This window comes from Bombus impatiens, unplaced genomic scaffold (assembly GCF_000188095.3).
Source record: "Bombus impatiens unplaced genomic scaffold, BIMP_2.2 scf_0142, whole genome shotgun sequence".
Classification (NCBI taxonomy): Eukaryota; Metazoa; Arthropoda; class Insecta; order Hymenoptera; family Apidae; genus Bombus; species Bombus impatiens.
The window spans coordinates 2,300,717-2,321,611 of NT_176561.1; the positions used below are offsets into that span (position 1 = coordinate 2,300,717).

Genomic DNA, 20,895 nt, shown 5'->3' on the forward strand with positions numbered 1-20,895 from the left:
CGTTGACAGTTTCCTCGAGATCCTCGCGGTTTCTCGGAAGTTTCCCCACGTTCCTCCAACAGATTAAGTCCAGCATGGTTGGAAAAACTTGGAGGATCTCCGGCGACTTCCGGCCGTCTGGGAAGTTTCCAACTAGCCTTAAAAAATTCCGAACGCTCGCCCAACTTTCGAAATCCCTTTCGTGCTCGTGGACGTCCATCGATTTTGTTTCTCCTCTGGATAAAGTCGAGCGAAAAAGTTACACTTAATTATCGGTCATTTCACGATAGTCGTGCTAGTTCGAAACTTTTCACGTTTCTAATTCTACCCGGACACGATGAAAGGAATAGCAAGTTAAAAGGAGGAAAAAAGAAAAAGGAATTGAGGGGCGTGATCGATTATACCAAAGTCGATCGAGGGATTTGTCGCCGGAACCTTGACGGGCTTCGTTGCATCCACGATGAAATTCTTCTCTTCTAACGGTCGCGAATAGAGACGCCTCGATTTTTCGAATCGGGCAATTCTCTAGTTATGTTCCGTTCCGGATCGCTACGCGGATCTTCACTGTGGCTTACATCAAGCTGCACAGGGCTATCCCGTTCTCGAATGCTGATTGCAACGCGGTCGTTTCCATGCAGAACGCGCCATCCTCGTACATCGTCGCGATTCTTTGCTGCTGCACACGGCTCTCGCTTTGGGATCTGAAATCGTGCGTGAGATTAATCTTCTTGGGAATCGCGTGTCGCTCGAAAAATTGCATAATCGTGTAATCGTCTTCGAGGGGAGGAATATTCAGATTTCTTAACCCGTCCAATAGCAACGTGAGAAATAGTTGATGGAATAAAACGATATGGAATATCGTATCGAATTAAAAACAAATGTCGATTCTTGGAGGAAAAAGGAAATGAATAGTTCAGAAGAAGAATAGAATAGAATTTCAAATTGATTTCGAGTACAAAGATCTTCTATTTTCTGTCAAAATCGTAATAAAATATAAAAAATACTATAGATGGGCATATTTTGCTCCTTAGACACGAAAGTATCAACGAAACTTAGAAAATCGCGTGATAAACGTAAATCTCCTCGCGTGAACGATTCGATTCGTGTTAAATCAGAAAAGCACTGCGTCTAGCGATTTGTACTCGTAACGCATCCACCCATTACGATAGCCCAGGGAGTTGTAAGGCACGTTGCCGTTCAGTACGAGCGTCTGAATTATTTCGTGACTTCCTTCCTCACCAGTGAAACGTATGCCCTTTTCGCGCGTCTTTGAAAACTCACCTGGGAGGCATAGCTCGTGGACGTTGTTGCGTCCTCACTTGCTCCCTCGAGACTTGCTGGTTAGAGAGGTAGCTGCTATCTCGCAGAACGGTTCCCTGATGGTGGTGGTGATGGCCAATGGATCTCTCGTTGTTCTGAGAAAGCGACAACTGCGCCAAATATTCTCTGAGTTCGGGCTGACTGGCCAACAATTCGCGACGCGTCTGAACGTTTGGTGCCGTAGGTGTCGTCGTCGCTGTCGTAGAATCTGACCATGGAGGAGGTGGTGTATGGGATCGCGATATCATGGCGTATTTATGACACAGGTATTCCTCGTAGGTGGGTGGCAATCCGGTCTGAAAAATCCAAGATTTTTTTACATGTTCCTTTTACCGACATCCTTCGTGCTTTTCGTCTTTTCGAACAGGACATTCTGCACATTATGACGCAAATAAAAATATTTTCTATCATTTAGGGTTTGTGTTGTTGTAAAAAAATGATATTCAGCCAGATAAGATAATGATATATCGTTTAAATTATTATTTTTCAAATATTTTACTTGAATACTGGCCAAGCTTGTTAATTTAAAAATTCTAAATTTACCTTCACGTTGAACGAATTATAAAAATATCAGAATTATCAAGCTTTATGGAGTTTTTCTAGGTTTCAAGCATTACCCTCGGACTTTAGAAGTTTTTCAATTATTAGAATTTCATAGAGTTCCGAGCACTTTGTACGTGGAATATTTAATTCGAGAATTTCGAATTTTATAACAAACTACCATTGCTATTGTTGTTAAATATATATCCAGTAATTGGAATTAAATTTTTAACTTATAAATAACTGGCTTCGTGAACAATTCCATGGCAGTTTCAACACACTGCAAATTTATCGTGATTTCGATTTCAGAGTCTGTTTTGTTGTAATTTTGGGCTGATTGTCAAAGAAGAATTATATTCGTTAATGACGCAGTCCAGAGAGTTTGGCATTTAATTACTTGTATTGTTCGTGTGTAATCGACTAAATCTCTATCGTAAAGAGTTAAAGCCGAGATGATGGAATTGCATTAAAATACAGTTGAAATGTAATACAACCACCAACAATGGTAACACATAAATTTTGTAATTTGAAGAATAAGCGAGCGATGCGTTTCTATGAAAGGACTGTTGCAGTAAGTTCGACGGAGAATTATTATTTTGTTTCACTCCTTGCTTTACAGAAATGCTCTTCTGGTTTCTACTTCGTTAACTTTCGAGAAGAATTTCAAAGAACTACCAGGAAACTCGTAGCGAGTTTTGTCTGGATTTCTACACCCAAAAGTAGGGAATTAATTCACAACTTATTTATAAATGTTAATCCCTACATCAATTTGTCGTTTTGAAGAATACATTAACTCTTGGAATTTATTTGAAGAAAGAAAATGAAAGAAAGATTTCCTGCAATGATCAGGAATCGAACAAAGTGCAGTTACTTGAAAAGCAGAAATGCTGCTCGCATCTATTCAACCAATCTACCGTCAACTTCTTTCTTCGAATAAACTCTTTAAGTTATTTCCATGAAACACTTTCCTATGACACGATACTTTCTTTTTTACTTCTTCAATTCGGTAGACAAATGACAAAAGTCACAATTAAAGTTAAAGAAAGACAAATTACAAGTTAATTACAGTTTGTAGCGCTAGAATTATGAAATCTTTAGAAAACGATGTCGACCAGTTCCACGTGCCACACATACGATTATTATAATAATTTTTCTGTACTCGGAATACTTCGATGTAAACTCTTTATTGTAAACTGCTCGTAAGAATTTTCGTTCCAATTTCCATGTCGGACTAATTCGCAAGTTATGAAACAGAAAAAGGGCAACGAACTGTAATCGAAGCAATCAAATCGAACACGAGCGGTGACGGTCGATAAAACGGTAGCAAGAATGGAGCGGTACAAACTCGGCAGAACTCGAGGTGTTCTGGCATCGTTACTGGGTGTTTCAAGTGGGTCGCCATCGGGGGTGGCAGTGTTTTTCGCAAAGGGTAACCGCGACGTGGTACGAAAATTTATGTGTCGCCCGGCGCCGAGAAACTACGCGGTCGAAATGGCTGGCCACAACCTGAATGGTTCTTCAGTTAAGGAGCAACTCGAAGAATTTGCCTCTTGTTCTCCTGTTTCAACCCCTGCCCATCCATTTTCTTCTTTTTTTTTTCTTTCTCTCTCCGATACTGTACAAAACGTAACCGTGAGCGATCCACGATCGTTACAAGAATTTCTTTGCTCTTTTTCGACCGACTACCTCGTCCATGAAACTACGTTAGGTCTGGCCTTGTTCGGATCTGGATAGAAGGGGGCTGCAGAGAGTTGATTATTCGAATAATCGAATATTCAGCAAACAAGACTGGAGTTAGCAGAGTGGATCGAGCGTTTTGAATATTCAAGCATTAATTTTACTGTCACCGGATTACACGCACACCGACGTATACCTTATCACGAGATTAAAATTCGGGCTTTTTAAATTCATTCGTCAAGCTCATTCTCAACAGTCTCGTTCTATCGCGAATCTAAAACGTTCAAATGGTAAATTCACCGTCGCAATATCGCTGCACCTTCGAATTTTTTTTCCTATACGTAGATGAATGGTCACGAAGGGCAAACGAATCGCGAGATTATTTGGAAAAATATATCTATATATCTATATATATATTCTACTGCAATCATCGAGGAATTAGGGCGGCTTCGAGATAGCTAGAGCATCGATTTTATGGATTGCACCGGTTCTGCGGTCGTTTTAATTTCGTACACCGAACTCAGTCCATCAAAAACGATGTCCTGGTTTCCTTGAATTTGGTTAATCGTCGATTAAACGGGAAAGAATTCGTTTTGTTCCATGCCAAATGAAATTTCCTTTATCTAGTTTCCTTGTGCTTAATTAGTAGCTTGAGCATGTAATTAGTGAAACGTCAATTCGTTTACAGAAGGTCTACGAATTCACTGGTCGATTACGATCTGCTATCTAACAAGTCTGACCACGAGCGTGCTCTGTTACTGCGGTCGTCCAAGAGAGAGTGCGATTCTATCTAGCGTCTGACTAGGACAGGTCATTACTACTCAATAGTTAAATCCTCATCGTCACGTTTGAGAACGGTGAATGGCTTCTAATTCCATCGTGTGCCGTCGATACATCCATTCGCTTGGCAATTTCGTGACACACGTAACTAGCAACAAACCGTGTCCGTTCTGTTTTTTTACGGCATCACCGAACAACGCGTGTTTGTGGAGATAGAAATACTTGTCGCTGGAATGTTAACGAATGTCTAACTTTTGATCAAAGAGATTTCTGTACGAGGAAAATACCTAGATGTGCTTTTCGTAAAGCATTGGAAAGTTATATGTGATATTTCGCAAATCCCAATTTTGCCACAATGAGTATGCGAATAAATAAATCAAATATTATTTTTATGTTTGTCGTTTGATTATCAACGAAGTCTTTTACTTATTCGCCCATTATATAAGATATACAAGAAAATTAAAAGAGTCGTTTGGAAAGCGTTGAAGAGTTGCAAGCCATGCGAGAAAGTTTGGGAAAATTGAGTCGTATTGACTGAGAGCCTATCCGGGTGGAGTATGGAAATTCCATAATTTCTACTATTTTATGACACAAATTAATTATACGAATTTCAATGACGATATATGCGAATAACTGGGAATAACAGAAAAAGGAGGAGTTTCGTTTAATTAACGCGTTTATATAAAAGAGAAGCAAGTGTTAATTATAAGGAACTTCGTTAGAAAGGCTAATTACGTCGACCGTGTTCTCCGTTTGAAAATCTATTTCTAACTGGGGGTTAATGATAATCACTTACCTGCCACGTTTTCGAGATCGCTACGTCATAGGTAGGCGGCGGCGATACCATAGAAGGAATGGCGTAAACGGGTTGCGATCTACTTTGCGCATTTAATTGACTATTTCCGGTTTCGTTGGCGCTCGCGTTCGGCGTGTCTGGAATGGTAGCATACAGCGCCTCCGCTATAGCGTTTTCCCGAATCCCGCCGCCGAGTATGCTCGAACCAGAATCTACAAAGAAACGTCAAATAATCTGAAAAATGTTCGACATGAGCTTGGAAAGAAATTTCAAGTTTAAAAAGTATCGTATTGCTCCTGAATTGCTGGCTTTTGTGACGTGGAAAACATTTTTTTTTTTTAAGAAATAAATCTTCACGAATTTATCTGAGAAATTCGCAATTAGAAACGAATAAAATCGATTGAGTATAGAATCTGTTTTTTTGAAAATGCATATATCGAATCTTAAATCTATCAAAATTTACGTACAATGCTCTAAAAGTTGAATAAATTATCAAGATATAACAGTTATCGATATTGATATTACGGTAAACGCTAAATATTCTACGATTTATACTCATGTAAGTAGTTCTAAGACTTGGCAATTAATATTAGGTCGCCCGAAAAGTTTCTTTCGTTTTATAAGGAAATAATGGATGCACAATATCTTTCCGTTTTATATTATTTTATCGAATTACGTATGATCCATTTTGTTCTATCAAGATAAAGATTACAACGTTCGACAGATTAGGTTTCATGTTTATATAAAGATGCGTTGTTGTAAAAGACGTGTCTGTAAAAGAAAGACACTTTTCGCACAACCTAATACAATGAATTATTCGAATTATTAAACGTAAGATCTGAGGTCGATATTGGTTTCCATAAATTGAACAATTAAAATTCTGTATGTCACCGACCTATATAAGTATAGTGCGACTCCGCTCTGTCTGCGCTTCGGGTTCTCCTTGAGTGATTCAACCGCTTCTCGTGTTTGCTACTTTTCGTAACTGGTCTAGCTTGTTCTGTCACCGAGCTGCAGCTTCCTGTTTCAGAACTTCTGCTCTTCCCACGAGCGTCGTCTTGTTGTTTCTTGGCAGCCCGCCCGTCCGACTTGCTACCCTTCGACTTCGATATTCTGATCGTAAGCTTCCTCGAGGACAGGGCGCCACTTCGTGATTTTGGCAGATCGACCACAACTCCGCACCCGCACACTGGCGCGTTTTCATTAGGCATTCTGCAAGGACAGAATCTTCTTAGAATGCAAGTCATGAATATTCTCGATTATTATTCTCTAGAATTAGAACTAAACTACAAGTGTTAATGGACATTCATAGCTTTACGGGCGTAAAATGTCTCACGACTGTTCTTTATTTCTGATTGCTATATCACCTGGTTTGAGGACAAAAATTGGAAATATTTATCAAAGGAGAAATTAGAGTATACTGAAGAGAACATAAGCTGTAACGAAGGCAAAGTAATTAACGTCACTGTGTATAACATATTAGTAATTAATGAACTTCGCTATCAAAATTCTATCGCGTCTCTCAATTTGACTAAAAAGTCGAAAATTATCGAATTAGTCTAGAAACTGTAGAAGCTTAAATCGGTTGACCAGTAACGTCATAAATCTCTGAACATAGGTCCAGCTACGAACGCCCTACAATTCCCTTAAAAGCTTAACAGATACCTGCGTACGCTCACTCACAGAGCTTCCATCCATTTATCGGAAAAATTTGCCAGTGTTAATCATGGAAAATAGCACGACCAACTCGCCTAAGCGTCCAAAATCCCCTTTTAAAGAGATTACCACCGGAATTAATCGAAACCACGAGTGGCAGTGAGTCGGATCTCGAATTGGCCGAACTAAACGCCATTTCTCTGGAAACGATATCATTCAACGAATACTCTGACATTGATAATCCAGGTTGGTTAATGCCGTTCGATAATAATCAGCCGGAACAACACTACGTGTTTCGCTAGATCGCGTTATCCAGTACACGGGCGCATTGCCATTAATAACAAGCACATAATGGTCCCTGATAGAAGTCATTGCGCAACGTTTGGCCCTTCACACTGGGTATACAACGTTCGATCGTCCGTGAACCCGATTAGGCGAACTCGTAGGTGGAAGGACGATTCCTTTGTGGAAAACTGCGGTTATTCCCTGAGCCGGCCAATACTCGTCTATTTTGAATTGTGTAGTATAATAAGGAGAAGAGAGAAACCTGTATAAAGAGAAGAGGAGGTGGAATTTATGGTAAATGATTTTGGAATGACTTCTTTAGAATATTTTTCAAATGGCAATCAATAATGTTGTTAATGGTGTTGTGGGGCCCACTGCAGATACTCGATGAAATTATCTAAAGAAAAGTATTTTCTAACTATTCCATTTGTACAAACACTTTCTCTCGCCTAGCTGACATTGCTAAGAAATCTTGTATAGTTCGCGAGCAGACTTCGAACGAAGTATATCTTCAGTTTTAATTTATCCTACATTATCAAGGGACGGAAAACCGAATATAAAATCATATAACGAAATTTCAAGTTTTGCGACAATTGGGATGTTCATATACAACCACAAAATAGAATCTTAACCTCGATTAAAACTTCGTCGAATTGCATAACGTCAGACTATCCTTTACTCGAGGAAAGCAGCCTCTTGCCATAAATTCGATGTTATTCGGCATTCTCGACGGTAATCGTCTTCGAAGCCGTCCAAGTTCTCGACGAGGCAGCGTCGCAGACGATATAATGAATCGATAATCGTCCCTGCGGAGAAGTTTGCGAACGTCTGTCCTGTTCGGTTAATTATTCGACTCCCGTGAAAACTCTGCTTCTCCCTTTCTCGGCCGAGAAGGGGAAACATCGATGTTCGCCAAAGAGTCGCTGCTTTGATCCAGAGAGATTTAAAGGCGTGATTTACTGGAATCCGGAAAGGAGTCGCTTTCTTTCTTTCTTCTCGCCTTTGTCCGTGCTCCCTCGCCGGAACAATGGATTCGATCCTTTTACAATGCTCCGGGCCTCCTCCCTTTTTCGTTAATTTGTCTTTGAACGGAGGATTCGTCGCCGCGTCGAAGCGTTATCGCGCGTTTTCCAGGCCTCTGTGCAACGATTCTCATCGAAAATATTCTCGCGTTCAACAGCGACGGCGGGACGAGCCAGCCAGAAATTTCGCGTCGACTACCTTCTGCCATTTTTACAGTTTTAACGAGTTCATTTTCCTGTGTGCCATACGTAACGCGCGTGATACTTTTTGCATTATATTTATTCCTTCTTTCCACGAAACGAAACAAAATTCTATTTTCACCGACGCTTGTGAAAATTGCAACAGAAAGTTACGACCATACGATTCAGCACTTTGTTGAGAATTGTGGATCTTAGTCGCCGAAATAAATGTATAGGAATACTTAGATTACAATTAGAATTGATATAAAAATAGTTTCAGATTTATTTGATATGTGATTTACAAGATATTCGTCGATACACATTTGCACGCGTCTCAGCACTCTCTTTGTCTCGCCATCTTCTTTACCAACGGAATAACACTACCAACGGAACAGTTGCATTCTTCTGTTTTACGAGACGCTGTGCACGCACATACTCCCACACACTCATACTCATATGTGTGTGTCACTACTATGCGGCTAACACAGTGGAGCACACGAAATTACACATGTCTCAATACACTTAAAGAGTTATATTTAACAGTGTCTTAATCGAAGACCCTAACTTACTTCTGCGATATATTAAATAAATGCTTTAACGTAATATAAAAGTTAAGGTGGGAAACCACGTATCATTTAATACCTACAGCACGTATAATCGTAATCGTCGGAAACATCGTTAGATATCCTCTAAAAGTTACGAAATATTCGCTCCTTTCTCTTTTTCTCGCGTAAATTTCATTTCTCTCTCGTCTCTGGTTTACACGAGTTTCTAGCAGGCTTTCTTGTCGGTGAGAGAAACGAGCACGTCCTTCGCTAGTGACACAATCCAATTTTCGTATCGCCGTCGATTCGAAAGTATACACCTTTCTCCTGCCCCTTGTATCACATACCTTTTTTCAGCCTTGTCCCGGGAGATTAGAAGAGAGTTACACAGGCTACTCGCCCCATGGCGTCTCCAACCCTCGTTTCTTAGCCCATTTCCGCACAAAACTGGATTTCAAACTCATCCAACGAGCACTTTCGGCTTTGAGCGTGTTATACATCTTTTGAAATGTTCGACATGTTTTGTTCTTGCCTACGTATCCCCTTCTTTTTGTCTCTTGGAAAAGATTCGTAATTTTTACTGAGACACAAGCGCAATAATAAATTGAACTTCCAATTCGGTTCTATTTACGATAATTTTAAAACTTTCCCTATATTTAATTACTGTTCTTTTTAATTAATAGCTTATATTTCATTTATTTCATTAGATGAATTATTTTTGTATTTTGTTAAACTAGTTGATAATTTTAACAAAGTTATATCACAAGCCTGTCAAAATTCAGCACTATGCACGCGAGTTCGGAAATGAACTGTAATTACTTTGTGTTGTCAATCAATCGCTTTATGTTTCGTGGCTCCTAAATACTGAGAAATTAGAATTATAATCGACATTACACGCTATGTTACAAGAATTATCCGAAACAATAGCCATTAGCTAACTGTATTTAGGCCAAACGTTCCTGGCTATAAAGTACGAACAACTGAAACAAACTCGAGTGTGCAACATTCAAACTTAAAACACGAGTCGATCATCAAATTAAAAACTAGAAGGAGACAGCTTTGATATGGAACTGCTTAAAAACACATCGAATTTTAAAACTGCTTCTCTATAAAAGATAGGAACTGTGATCTTCGTGCGTACGTGGATCCAAATATATCGACTACAGATTGCAAACGTACAATCCAGAAGAATTCTAAAACGTTCATACCTTGAAACGGAGACAGCTTTCACAGGGAATCGACGAAATTAATTTCTTAGTTCGTATAAAGGAACGACGATATAATATCAGCAATTGAAGTTGCCTACTACATTTCATGAACACGCGTACTGTCACGAGATGCATCCGGAGGGCGAGAAGAAATCGTTGCGCGAAAATTAAATTTAAATCTTAACCAGCTTCCGATCGCATGGATTCCTTCCGTCGTCTCGCAATCCTACAGCGAGTTCTCTCGAGTCTATGTATATATTTCTGGTTTTCGAGCAAAAATATATGTATATGCATATAGAAGACATCGTTGTAAGTGCTGGAGAGATTAAGTTAAATTGCTGCGCTACTTTGTTCGAGAGTCGCTTTAACCCATCAGGAATTTTCAGACTGAAGAAATTCTTTAAAGAAGAAATTTCTTAGAGTAGGTTTTAGCGTTTAATAGTTGCAGGTTTCTTCTTTAGCCGGATCCTTTGTTTTTGCGCAGATTAAGGATCCAGACGGCACGAGACGCGGATGCTCGTTCGTGCTCGAAGCTAAATCCGCCTCCATCATGTTGCTGAAAACGAGCTGCTATATATCCAAATTTTTCGACTGACATTAACGATCTACAATTTTCTACGGTTAATCTAAAGCATGTATCACCTTTGTAGCGTTTTGTTTCATAAAACGTAGCTTGTAAAATCCAGCTATGTAACTTAAGTTTCTTCTGCTCAAGTAGCTTCTAATTGTATCATGTTATTATCCGCGAAGAAGCTAATTAGGATCGCGTAATTAATTTCGATGCATTTAATAGATTTTAGTATGTTTCGTAGCAACTTATTTAATATTATACAGAAAATGAATACTAAATTCCAATCTCTTGTTGCGATTAATAGTCGTTCGTTAAAACTGGCTCGAGAGCTTACTATTCTAGAACAAACAGCAATATTTCCTGTTGATTACAGTATACGCTTTAACTAAAGTTTTCAACAGTCATTTAATTACCATGTGTGGTTGTAACTTTACTAAGGAACGTTTCCCATTAAACCAAAGAGGAGCAAAAGTTATGAACAACAGATTATCGCGCCGCGATTCGAGTAGCTCGAGAAATTGTTACGTGCGAAGGATTAACTAGTCATATCGAGGTTAATGATAGAATTCTGTTGTCGATGTTCTCCACGAAATAATCGTTCGAAGGAGTGGTAAACAACGCCGCTGACAAGATCACGAGGAGCAATTTATTAATGGGATAAATTGTATTTCCGTCGGTCCTTTCGACATCGAAGAAACATGAAAACGCTTCCGGTGGATCGACGCGCTCCAAGCATCGAAACTCCGGGTAATTACGCGGCTAATTAACAGTCGAATTTAATTAGGAAGCGCTCGAGGCGCGTTCGTTATCATCTCGATGAATCAACGCGCTGGTTCTAAGCTTGAAGCTGTTCTTTTTTCATCCCCGCCTCTCCCCATCTCGCTCGCTCGCTCTGTGTAATTCATGAAGCACAGCGGAGCTTTATTAAACGCGAAATACCATGATTGCTCGATCCGAAAATCGACAGAGTCGTTATTCGGCCGGCTGAGATTTTGCATAAGTTAATTGCCAACGGGATTATACCTACCGCGATATCGAATATACGAAAGGAAAGTGGAGAAGTTCACTAGAGTATTAACTATGACGATAGGGCTTTTTAAACGTGAAAGTAAATGTAAATTTAAACGAAGAATTGTCTACGAGAGATACGATTTAGATTTGGAAATTACGTGATTTTGGAAATAAATTGCAATCATCGTAAAAGCGGACAGGGTTTACATTGAAATATTTCAGGTTTGAAATATGCGCAATACGTGGTACGATTAGAAAAACGTAAATTGTGTAATTTATAGAAACGTAGCTTATCTTTTTCGAAATTTCATAATATTTTAGTTTCAATGTTGCAGAAATAATTTATTATATTAATAAAATTTAGTAATATCCCTTTGTGACTGATATAATGTAAAGCTAATTCAAATGTAATAATCGCTTCGTTCTTAACATAATCAAACACTTTTCTCATTACTTAATTACAAATGCGACTAAATGAAATTGCTTTTCTCTGTCTCTTGAAAAATAACCGTTTCACTATTGTGTCGCCGTTCTTTCGTACGATATTTTGAGGAAAAATTCGTAATAATAACAGTACTCCATTTCTCGGTGTGTCTTCCTCTGAAATTAAATAAAACTTCTTCCTCAAGTTCCTTTCTCTCTAAGGGCGTTCCCATTTGTAGCAGCAGATAGATAAATTAGTTAGGAAAGTTAGATAGCCGCCGCGAAATCACTACAGTAGAATTGTTCAGTACGGGACTCGGTAGAATTCAGTAAAGGATGATTAGGCAAGTCAAATAGACCAGGATACAATCGTGCTGCTAGGAAGTAACCGTGCATGGTCAGACAAATAGTTACGGGTCAACGTAGAATTCAGAAAGCTAACTAGTACTACTGGAATTTTCAGGAAACATGTATTCAGCTGTACGCTTATACATATATATATATATAGGGAAAATCTTAAATCACTTAAATTTTCTAGGTCAGTCTTTCTTTCCCTTCTGGGTCACCTACTCTTCCCTTTTTATACCTCGAAATTAAGCCCCTTCATTTTTCCCATCGATCAAGACAAATTCCTCCTATTAATCAAACGCTATGTATTAACCAAATTGGGGACGCTTTATGTTTATATAAGAACAATTAATTTCCTACAATATGTGCGGTATATAAGTAAATAAGATCGGAGATTAAATTTAGATTAAGAAGTTTCAGTTGAGAAATATGTTTTATATAATGTGCAATAATTTTTAAATATTCAAATACCTATGGAAGGTAATATGGTGAATAAAGATCTAAATTTTAATTTCTCTCAAAAAAGAAAAAGAAGAACGATATGGATGGGTAGAGAAAATATTTTTTATTGCTAACTTAAATTCAACTATCGTTCCGCAATATAGTTCCCTTCGGTAAGCAGAAGGGGTCTTAGAGCGTGCAGCTGATGTTCCTCGTTTCCCTAAACCTCTCCTTCGAAAAATCATCCAACCACGAACGTGGCTACGTTATGCATGCTTCGGCAGTCTTGTTATTAGTATATGGAAATCTGCGTATAAAAGTGGGGCATCGGTCGTGTCGATGTATTCGCGTTTCCCACGCTTTGTTACCTGCTTTTCATTATGGATCTGGCTTCCGATCTGAGGAATAATGCGCGGCCTTTCTGCATCGCGATACGCCGCCGTCGCCACTGGCTGGATCACGTGTAATTGGTAAACCGCGATCGGCGTTCGAAAAATTGGGTCAACTAGTTCAGCATAGACAAACAGGGGATACCTCTATTTAAATTTTCAAATATTTTAATGCTCAAGTATTCAGATTTTCAAGCATTCAAATATTCAAATTTTTTAATGTTTACATTTTCAAATATATGTATGTACCTATATAACATCCTAAATGTTAGATATGAGGATAACGAAACTGTTCATGTACACACATGTTGGTTTGGTCTTATTTTTCAAGTTATAAATAATTTAATTGCGCGCTGAAACTGCCTGAACGCAGGCAACCCACCTTACTCCGCTGTATGCATTTTATTACGAAAAATAGAATATACGTAGCGTGGGATGTAGCATGTAAATTTATAGTCTGACACATTTCGACATAAATATGGCTAAAGTTATTTTAATTTTATATTGCATAAACGTCATTTATAGCCGATGATTAATAAATATGTAACGATATTCAAATAAAATCGTGGAAGAAGCGGTTAAACGTAATCGAGGTGCCTTCAATCTTGTGTTTCGCGGATAGGAAGCAATATCGGTGTTCGTGCCGGCAGAATAAAAAGTTATTACAGCTCGCCGTGGTATTACACTTTACGAGCAGAGCGATATGCATCTCGATTACGTTGCCGTCCTTGCGATAAAACTCGAATTAAGTAGATTCTAAAGGAAAGCCGAGACCTCTCCCTTCTATAATCAGCGACAATTTCTTTTTTCATCGCTTTAATTCGCAGCTCCTTTCAATTTCAATTTCAGAAATATTTCTCATTCGAAATCCGTTTACATTTCCAGACATGGCTGATCTTAGATAAAATTAATAAAAGCATATCTGTTGAAATAAATTTAGTTCGCGACGTCAACAACGCAGAACATCTACTGTGCTCGCGAGCAATGTGCAGTGAAGGATTAAAGAAGCGAATCATGTTACACGGACCAACCAATTGGAATCGGGGAAGTGGAAGAATACCTACGACTTTACCGGAAGATCAAGATTTATTTCTCGAAAATCCAAGACGTGCTCCGAGGATTTTCTTTGGCAAATCCAGCGGCGCATGACTGGATTAATTATAGCGAGCTGAGATGCGCCGTAATGTTGGAGCTGTAGATGCCGACTATTGATTAAGTCGTCGATAATGTTGCTGACACGCTGACAATTCGAATTAATCGAGAGAAATAAGATTAGTAAAAGACCATTTGTTCCTCTTCTGCAATCCTGATCATGCGATACTTCGTTAAGCGAAAGATATTAAAGACGCGAAAGAAGCAAAGAATAGGTAGATTGATCGACGAACAGCATGGTTCGTTTGTGTTCGTTTATCCATTTGCTTTTTAACATATCGTATTCGTTGTAACGAAAAGAAGTAATTATTTCGAACGATAATCTTTGATTTCTACGAAACCAAAACGGATTCCTATGAGTTCTCTCGTTATTTCTGTAATATTTATCGAATTCCCGCTTTTGTAAACCACTCGATATAATTCGAATCGAATTATTTTAACGCGAGAAAGAGAAAAACTTCAAAATGAATTACACGAATTTCGCGAAAAACGCGCGTATTAGATTTCATCTTCGTACAGATTCCAGTCACTTTAATTCACATTTCCTAACGAACAGCTGTTCGTTGAAATCACAACGCCAGACTTCGCGGAAACTTCGCTCGATTATAGGTTCCATCAATTAATTAATCTCTTCTCCGGTATCTAGCAATTAAGCTTCATCGTTTGATGTTTCACTTTTCAGTCAGTCTTTTTACTGATACGTGCATATCCACGTGATTCCGCTACATTAAACTATCAAAACAAAACAATTCATAGATGATTTCTCCACTTTTTCCTACTAATTCTCTAGTCCTTTAGAATAATTAGAAAAGTTCTTTCTTGTTGGCTTTCTGATTTACTTGGAGGCTCGACGAAGCTATTGTAATCCTATGTATGACACTTTACCGATTGTTATTTATTTTTTTCATTTTTTGTACTGTGTAATAAGAATAACAAGAAACACATTATTTTTCTTTTTTTTTTTTTTTTGACAGCATATTAAACTTTAAAATTATTCCCCTGTGAAAGACAAAGACACAATTTCATGTCGAAATGGTAACTTGTTTCAATTTTTCTTAGACAAGGGATTAATCGCGACTAGTTTCACTTCGCACGACATCGATTCATCTGTGCTTACAAATTTCCCGCAGAAGCTGACCGCTGAAAGCCCGCAACATTACATTGCGTCCTACATCGATTGAGCTTCCTCTTATGTTCTCATATTTTCCAGCCCGACTTTGGTCATTTATTCATAGCAGTTCCAAACTCCGTTTACCCGCTATACGTGGTTAATGCGATTAAATCGCACGAGGCAACAAAACTTTGGTCTCTTTCCTTAACTATCGCCTAACGATTGTGATAACTCAACCATAATATCAGTCGTTAATACCGATTATCGATTGCGAATAAATCACGATTGGTTCTTCAACGTAGTAAAATCACGAACCACTTTAAAGAGCTTCCATTGTTTCACACAAATCGATGAGATCTCGCGTTGTTTTATTACTGTATTCATAACGAAGATTTATCTATGAGAATCGACATTGTGTCTCAGTATAATTAATCCTTCAGGAAAATTCCAGAGGCTGTTCTAGAATTATTGCGCGGTGATATAACGAGTAACTTGAAGTACCAGTAATTTATTGTTCACCGATTCACCTTTGAATCTTAAACGACTGTTATCATTGAATAGTAATTCTTAAACTTCCATGCTGTGGTAGAATCCACCTCTGAAAAAGATTTCTCATATTTGAAAGTAACAGCTACACAATGCGAAAAAGGATTTACCTAACGACTTGCTTTTAGACCATAAAATTAAAAATCATCAATCATCAATCTCACGCCATTGGGAACTTGAAGACAATCACTTCGATTCTTAAAAATGTAATCTAGGAAAGCTTTTATGGACAGAATCTCATTACTTCTGAAACAGACCACGTAGCTCGCAATACCTTTAAAGAAAATTCTGCAAAAACAAAATAAATGGACTAAAGAAAAAATTGCGGTAACTCGATTATCCTCGTGCTGCAATAATTTTCGATGAAAAAGCTCGCTCGCAATTACCAACCATTCGTGAACGTGACGCCTGGCGAAACGGGACGCCTGGCGAAACGGGACCCGATGTACGTATTCTTTGGCCGGTCAAGCTCAGGTCAAGGTAGAACAGCGTGTACCGACCCAACATTTGTTCTTTCAGTTAATAGGAAACTGCGTGGCCGCGAGCTTGTCCCCACCGATCGTAATAACAACAAACAGCCGTAAGAAATTCAATTGGAAAAGCACGAGGTACCCCCGTGTCGCCTACGGCTGTATATTTGTCGACTGTTTGCCCAGGAAACGTAGCGGTGTTGACCGAGCAATTACCACGAGAACTCCAGATCGTCGACCGGAGAATTCCCCCAGTTGCGATACTCTGCGGGCAATTTCGATCCCCGATCACTTTACCTTCAACTCTTGACGAAACTAGCGTGAAATCTTTGGAATTTTGGAGATTCATGTTGAAATTTTCCTCTATCCTCGAGATCGCGTTGGAACGTTTTGCCGGTTTGATGGGAAAGTAATATCAAATATTGACCGTGCCATGGTGCATAGTGAGTCACATGACCCGCACGTTACTATTTATGATAAATTTAGATTACCATCTTGTTTTGGTTTTTACAAAATTATTTGAGCGAGAAGGATACAGACATGTTAGAGCGAAAGTAGGTTGACCCTTTAATATATCTCGGAAGCAATCCAATTTTTAGAAATACAGAAAATCTACGGCAGAACGAATGATAAAATAAAAATTCTAGAAAGCCTAGAATCCCAAGAAATCGAACAGACCTTTGAAGTAACCCATAAATCGCATGAAACTTAATGCTTGTCAGACCCTTCTCCGACAAACCCTACATTCGTCTATTTTCTTTCCTTTAACCTCAAGTAACGTCGTGAAAATCTCTAAAACACGAAACACGCAGCAACGATATCCCTTCGCCGCAATACGTTGTATTACCGTGGTTATTAGGTTATCAGATCCATCTCGTACGTGGATACATAACTCGATGATCAAGGAAGGAAGGAAGCAAGGGGAAAGCAATAGAAGGAGAAAGAGGAAGGACGAGGGGAGAAAGGGGTTGTTAAAGGACGAGAAAAGGGAGAGAAACGCAAGGTAGGAGAGGGTGCAGAGCAGGTGAATCCGGGTCATGCCGGGCCAGGAAGCAGTGACACCAAACTCAACCCGGCCACCCTTCTCGAACTGGGTCACCTTTCACCCTTATTCTCTTCCTTTGGCCGCGATTTCCCCGTTTCCGATCGTCTCCACGCAGAGGAGCACAGGGTTTCTCGCGTTGCTCCTTCTATCCGGAAAAGATCATTGCGATTCGCTGAGAAAACGATCAAGTCGTCAAGATACCCGAGATACGGTAGTGCGATGAAAATTCTATTAAAAGGGTGGATCCTGTTCCGAACAAGATCTTCTGTTTAATTACAATTGACCCGAACCTCGTATTTATTCACGTGGTATTATTCAGCCTCGCCCATACCTATACATTTTTTAATCCATTCTGTATTTATTATTGATTGGGAAATTTATTGATGTAATAGAAATATATCAAGAGAGCGAATGTTTCCTCTGTGCTCACAATCGGTGGTGATCGTGATTTTTGGGAGGACTATTGTTTTTACGTTATAACTTTTTCGTTTCATTTCGGCTTTATTTGTTTCTGGTTGAGAAATTCGATCGTGAACGCAATTCGTGCGAAGGAATTATTTATTGTATGAACGTATTACTATTATAGAGGAGGAGGGGGGGGGGTGGAGAAAGAGGTGGTTTTGTAAGTATCGGTAGATCGAATAAATGCATCGAAACACGCACGTGCGTTTTCTACCACGGTAAGTATTTTATTATTTCATGGTGAAATTACGCAAGTGTCGGTTTCCATCAGTTTGAATGGAAATCTACCGCGGTTGTATTTTCCATGCAAATGAAATTTATGGCAGGAACCAAGTATTACTGTAATTAAACGTTCTTCCATGTTGCAATCGTTATTCGAACGTTTGTTTGTTTTTTCTCTTCCTTGAAATTCAAGGAGATACTCGTAATGGGCTTTTTATTTATTTTTTACCACGAGTGATTTTATTACCACGTGTATTTTTTATCATGGACCGAAATCACAAATATCGCTATTGGAAGTTAATAATAAATTAAACATTCGTTGCAGATAAATGAAAGCCTGAAATTGATATTCCTATATATCAACGATAATAACTTTTGTAGTAAACATTTTTGCTACCTTGCTAATCATATATTCCAAAGTATATGTATATTATGTCTATTCCTTGCTTTCACAAATTATAATTTCGTTTTATAAAATTAGCTGGCTTTTTAGTACCGCTGACCTTTTAAACTTTCCTCTGTCCGCCACTGTAATTTCATCAAACATCTTATCTCTGGGCCTACAGGGTGGTAAAAGAAGGGTTCGGAACTTTAAAAGTAGATAGAACTCGTGGAAGAAAAAAAAAAAACAATGGAAGAGCGAAGTTCTACTTTTTTTCTCTAAATTTTGCCGATAAATTACATAATCATAATTAGTGAACGATTAATATAATCCTCTATGAAAATAACAGGAAGAATTCAAAGTAAACATTGATTTTGTTACTACGGAGGAAAAAAAATTGGTCTACAAATACAACATTTAATCAAAACAATTCGCCGCAAATAAACTATTGAAAAAGTTTAACGAGACACCCTGTAGGTAACCGCGGAAACCAACACGACCCGGTTGGTAACAATACCGAAGCGATTGATCGAACTGGAGTTTGCTTTGCAATATCACGAAATGGGACCACTTTGAATCTAATAAGAACCACTAGGTAAGCAATTCGACCTCTTCAACGAACCTTCAGTACTCAAACTAATCGAAAATTTGAAATCTAGACTGGCGTACTCGTAGTTCACGTTCAACAGAAGCTACTAGATGGCAAAAATTTCATTGTGTCATGCATCAGTAATAAACATAAAAATGTAACAGACCATCCTTAGCGTAATTACGCGACTTCGTACGAATAGCTTTGTCCTTTTCGCTGAAACGTTTGTTCATCTTCACTTAAATCTTTCCGACGTTATTTAAAAATCAAATGGGAACGTAACATGTTAACGTAACTCTTCGAATAGTTTATGCGATGAAACAACACTTTGGAATCCAGACACAATAGAGTATCAACAAGCCTCTGCATACCTAACAACCACTAGATCTCTCGAGTTCATTCACGAGTATGAGCATCAGACAAGCCAGCTTACGAGTCAATTGACAAACACTATACACATTCCTACACAAACGTCAGACGTGCGGCGAACATGACCATGATGTAGGAATATTGGATTACAGACATGTTTATGCTCGTTGGTATATTCACTGCTATTTATACATGCGTTACGATAATTATTTAATCTCTTAGCATTTCTTGCTCGGAAACTTTCACAATTATAAGATTAAAAAATGATAAAGGAAAATTAGTTTCATCTTGCTGGAGTTTTACAAAACATACACAATATGATCTACCTTTAATAGAAGTGATACGATGTAATATAATATATAATATAATATAATAATATAATAATAAATTGTTACATTCAAAAGATCGCAGTAAATAATACGCAGCTTCGTAACTGGAGCATCTTAGTTTTTGGGAATCTCGATAGAAGAACTTAGAAACATCACAGTCTTCTCTGTAAGTTTAATCTGTGTTTCTATTAGCTAAAATAAATGTTATAATAGTATACAAAAGAACAATCCATGCACTAACGTTATTATAAATGTATATACTATACATATATATAAATACAGACTAATAATCCCTAAAACACTGGAAGATTATAATATTATTATTGTTAATAAGAATTACTACACATTTCCGGAAACTATTTACCGCTGGAAGAGTCAAAGATTTCACACGACGCATATTCCTGCCACGTGCGTTAAAATTCCACGTGAAACCATGCATCCAATTCGTGAATAAACGTTAGCTCGATTATCGACCACTCGTTAATTCGCACAAATTCTTACGCTCTTACGTAACAGTACAAAAACGCCATATAAATGGGCGTGAGTACGTTAATTGCTGGAGCCAGCCGCGAATCCCAATTTCTTTGTGCATTATCCCAATGGAGTTGACCGAAACAGGCCGCAAAGCGCCAACATACGACTGAAAAAGCTCCCCAGAGGTTGGGACGTCATTAAAACTTACCGGCGAGTCGTTCACCGAGTACGCGCGGAATTCCAGCTGGTCGCGTCTCAGCCAGCTAGCTGACTGGATGTTACTCGAAAATGCCAATCCACGGTCGTTTCCCGCGAAACTTTTTACTACTACTGGGGCTAGCTCATCTCGCAACCGGAATTTCAAGCGCATGAAATGTTTGAGATGAACTAATTTCGTACGGCAGGCAAGGATATCTCTTCTTCGATACTTTTTTCTTCGACGTCCCTCAAGTTGTTGCTGTAACATTTGCTCTTTACTCTTTCGCATCTATGGACGAGATATCTAGCGAAGCGGAGATATAGAAAAGAGAGGAAAAAGAGGGAAGAGTAATTTGTTATGGAAAATGTAACATG

General features: G+C 38.6%; 1 protein-coding gene across 1 annotated transcript in view; it reads right to left on the reverse strand.

Moving 5' to 3' along the window:
• LOC100741298 overlaps positions 1–20,895 on the reverse strand; it is a 54,331-nt gene continuing 33,436 nt past the window's right edge. Inside the window, exons 2-5 of the mRNA XM_003487199.4 lie at positions 5,988–6,304; positions 5,093–5,304; positions 1,261–1,595; positions 1–680 (exon numbers count right to left, since the gene is read on the reverse strand). Coding sequence (XP_003487247.1) covers positions 551–680; positions 1,261–1,595; positions 5,093–5,304; positions 5,988–6,303 — 993 coding nt within the window. The 5' untranslated portion in view covers position 6,304 and the 3' untranslated portion in view covers positions 1–550. The remainder of the gene's footprint in view (positions 681–1,260; positions 1,596–5,092; positions 5,305–5,987; positions 6,305–20,895) is intronic.